General features: G+C 48.0%; 1 protein-coding gene across 1 annotated transcript in view; it reads left to right on the top strand.

Moving 5' to 3' along the window:
• Positions 1-3,928, top strand: part of ubr2 (ubiquitin protein ligase E3 component n-recognin 2) — a 27,723-nt gene that overhangs the window by 19,168 nt on the left and 4,627 nt on the right. The window contains exons 23-33 of the mRNA XM_005754794.2: positions 181-290; positions 383-466; positions 570-748; positions 1,012-1,220; positions 1,301-1,394; positions 1,464-1,625; positions 1,776-1,864; positions 1,937-1,997; positions 2,081-2,229; positions 2,345-2,400; positions 2,577-2,673. Of these exons, the coding sequence (XP_005754851.2) occupies positions 181-290; positions 383-466; positions 570-748; positions 1,012-1,220; positions 1,301-1,394; positions 1,464-1,625; positions 1,776-1,864; positions 1,937-1,997; positions 2,081-2,229; positions 2,345-2,400; positions 2,577-2,673 (1,290 nt within the window). The remainder of the gene's footprint in view (positions 1-180; positions 291-382; positions 467-569; positions 749-1,011; positions 1,221-1,300; positions 1,395-1,463; positions 1,626-1,775; positions 1,865-1,936; positions 1,998-2,080; positions 2,230-2,344; positions 2,401-2,576; positions 2,674-3,928) is intronic.

Raw genomic sequence — 3,928 nt, 5'->3', positions numbered from 1 at the left:
AAGAGCTGTAGAATGGCAAAGGAGAGTTGAGTAGATAACAGCAAAAAAGAGAGGGATAGCATGAGTGTGTGTGTCTGTGTGTGTGTGTGTGTGTGTGTGTGTGTGTGTGTGTGTGTGTTTGAGTGTTTACCTGTGTGTGTGTGTGTGTGTGTGTGTGTGTGTGTGTGTGTGTGTGTGTAGGTCCAGGTGAAGCACCCAGTACTTCAGGAAGTGTCCTGGCTCTGCTGGAAAGTCTGCAGAACACTCCTCACCTGGAAGTCCATAAAGACATGATCACCTGGATTCTCAAGGTAACCGCTGATGTCACTGTGATGTCATTGTGAATTAACACCGGAGTGAAGGTGTGAAGCTGAATCAGTATGATCTCTGTGTGTGTGTGTAGATGGTGTCAAACATCAAAATGATGAGAGAGCGAACATCGTCAGCCTCCTCTTTTACCGTCAGCCTGGAAAGAGGCTCTGAGGAGGTGAGACTCAGCACCGCTTCCTCTTCCCTGGTTATCTACTGACTGATTGGCTCATTAACGTATGTGTTGATTAAGTGATGAATTGATTGGTTCCGTGCTGCAGACGATGAGGGACAAAGATAAGGCAGAGAGGAAGAGGAAAGCGGAGATGGCGAGGCTCCGCAGGGAAAAGATCATGGCTCAGATGTCAGAGATGCAGAAACACTTCATCAACGAGAACAAAGAGCTGTTCCAGCAGAGCATGGAAGAGCTGGAGGCGTCCACGTCAGCTGCCGACCACAAGTACAACTGCATATTTACACCAGTACATTCCTAATACACCTGTATACCCACTTTCATTCACATTTACTAGATGCCTTACTATCAGCTGAGCACAGGTATGACTGTACAAGGCCGTATTTATCTGTTGGAATATGAAATGCACTTAACATATTAAGTGCAGGCAAGGACTGGTACACCTGTGGACTCACCTGCTGCAGAGCACACGTGTGATTGAAGAGCTTATTCAGAGAATATTAAAAGATCCTCTCCCTCCTGCTTTACAGTCCTCCCAGTGCAGAGCTCACCTGTGTGTCCCAGGTGGCTGTTGGTCCCAGGAGGGTAGGAGGGACTGAGCGCCGACAGCTGGTCACCTGTATCCTGTGTCAGGAAGAGCAAGAGGTCAGAGGTCACAGCAGAGCAATGGTGCTTGCAGCATTTGTCCAAAGGTCCACTGTTCTGTCCAAAAACCGCCACTGCAACCTGCCCAACCCAGGTGGGCAGAGCTCCAGTTTGACATCATCAGGCGAGTGACCAGTCGAAGTTCAGGTGTTAACCTGTGATCGTGTGTTTCAGAGCACCGTGACCCCCTGTTCATGCACCCCGACCTCTGTCTGGGGATTCACACCGCCAGCTGTGGACACATCATGCACGCCACCTGCTGGCAGAGGTGACTCCCCTCACTTGCACACCTTCCAGTCGGCTCTCAGGATGTTACACCTGTCCTCACTCTGTTCAGGTACTTTGAGGCGGTACAGCTGAAGGAGCAGCGGCGTCAGCAGCGTCTGAGAGGCCACACGAGCTACGATGTGGAGAACGGCGAGTTCCTCTGTCCACTCTGCGAGTGTCTGAGCAACACCGTGATCCCCATGCTACCGCACGCAGCCTCACCTGACCACAGGTACGCTCACCTGACTGCAGTGAGACACTCACACAATAAGCACACCTGTGCTGACCACAGGTACACAGGTTCCTGGCTTTTACCTGATGTTGCGTGAATGGTTTTCTCTCTCTCTCTCTCTCTCTGTTTTTTTTTCTTCTTCTTCTTCAGTGTTGAAAATCCTAGTTTCGAGGTGTGGCTTAAGACAACCAATCAGCTGATAGCAGCTCTGCACTCTGCACACAGGACGCAGTCTGAAGGTGAGTTACCTGTAAGAAAACGGAGTCAAACTGAGCCGTGTGTGTTAATGTTAATTAATGCGTGTGTTACAGGTGCAGCAGAAGAGGCGGAGCCTGTCGTTCCTCAAGGGTTCAGAGTAGACTTCACGCCACAGTGAGTCATGTGCTGTTTGTACTGATCCTGATCAATAACCTAATGGGACATTACGTGGTGATGATGTCATTGTGATGTCACAGGAACCCATTCTCAAGCAGCATCAGTGAGATGATTACCACTTTCAGCCTGTCCACCTATAAGGTGGGACTGAAGGTGAACCCCAACGAGCAGGACCCCCGAGTCCCGGTGCTGAGCTGGTCCTCCTGCGCCTACACCATCCAAAGCATAGGTATACACACCCGAGACAGATGCACGCACAACCACCCGAGAGAGGTGTACACCTGACACAGGTGTGCTCCCACCTGAGAGGTCACAGGTTGTCCTGTTATTTTGTTTTTCTGCAGAGCGCCTGCTAATGGATGAGGAGAAGCCACTTTTTGGAAGTTTACCTTGCCGACAGGTAACACTGTTTATGACAAAGAAGAGCTGTGTATGGTCAGGCAGAGGGGGTGGGGTTTAAGAAGAGTTCACCGAATATATTATAGATCAGTGTATTGATTACTGAGTTCTGTGCGTCGATTGGTCTCCGGCGGATGCTGCGGTTTCCTTGGTAACCTGATAATGTGTGTGTTGCAGGACGACTGTTTGAGTTCTCTCACCAGGTTCAGTTCAGCGTGTTGGACTGCAGCTCCTCTGAAAACTGTTCACACCCACTTCATCAGACTGTTGTCAGGTACAAACACACACAGTCTCATTTACACTCAATGCCTCAATTTTCCAAAGAGACCTATTACTGACAAACACACTAAAATTTCAACAATAAAAGAAACAAAATGTAAAAGAGTCCCCAGAGACGATTTCACAGACGCATTTGTACGTCTTTTGAAGTCTGCAAGTGAAGAGAGCTTCAGATCGTTGTGCAATGAGGACAGAGCAGAAAAGGAGAAAGCCTTCTTCCCAAGCTCTGTACGAACTGATGGAACAACGAACGTAATGATGTCCTGAGTCTGCAGTCTGTGACTGTTTGTGCAACATATACTCTGATATAGAAGAGGACAATAAACCAGAATAGATTTTATAGAGAAAGTGATACCTGCGTGGGGCCAATGAGGACCAGTCAACCTGAGAACAGTGGTGTGTTAAAGGTTTGCAGCCAGTTATAAATCTGAATGCCTGGCCATAGACAGCAAATCTAACAGGTGAAGAGAGCAAGCATAGGTATCCAGTAATGTCTGACATAAAATGCCATGATCAGCAGTGTCAAAGATTTCTGCTAGATCAATAAAAAGAGCTGCACTGTAGTTCTTTGTGTCCAAGGCTTCATAGACATCATTGAGAACAGTTAGAGTACTGCGCAGTTTCCTGATGAAAGGAGGTAAAATACTATTTTCATCCAGATAACTTTGAAGTTGATTATTTACCAGTTTGGAACGACCACCACCACCCTCTCCAATCCAGACTCAACGACCACCACCACCCTCTCCAATCCAGACTCAACGACCTCCACCACACCTCTCACCCCCCTTTCCTCCTCCCTGAAACTCAGAATACACACTCAGGATGTGAGCCGACTATTCCAGAAACAGAAGCCCAGGAAAGCCCCCGGACCAGACGGCGTCTCACCGGTTGATCTGATATCCTCGTGTTGGTGTTGTTCCCAGATCATCATACTAAATGTTGTTCCAGGATCAACGTTGCAAGTGACCAATCAGAATGTTGTGACGTCATACTTTTGCGACTTCGGGAAAAACCGGCGTAAAACAAAAAACTGTACTTAAGCTGCGTGAAACCGCCTCTGTCCGCCGATCAACGGACCCTGACCCTAGCCCTAACCGTAACCCTTTAATAAACAGTAAGCAGAATTGATATTGTCCTTGCAACATTGGAATTTCATAAATGCACGAATGGCTTGGTGCGCAAAGGAATAACGTCACAACAATGTGATTGGTCACTTGCAATGTTGAACCTGGAACAACATTTTCATGATG

The sequence above is a fragment of the Pundamilia nyererei genome, unplaced genomic scaffold (assembly GCF_000239375.1).
Source record: "Pundamilia nyererei isolate P.nyererei 1_Seehausen unplaced genomic scaffold, PunNye1.0 scaffold00662, whole genome shotgun sequence".
Lineage (NCBI taxonomy): Eukaryota > Metazoa > Chordata > Actinopteri > Cichliformes > Cichlidae > Pundamilia > Pundamilia nyererei.
Note: the sequence above shows the minus strand (reverse complement) of the source record. Positions and strands in the feature narration are given on the sequence as shown.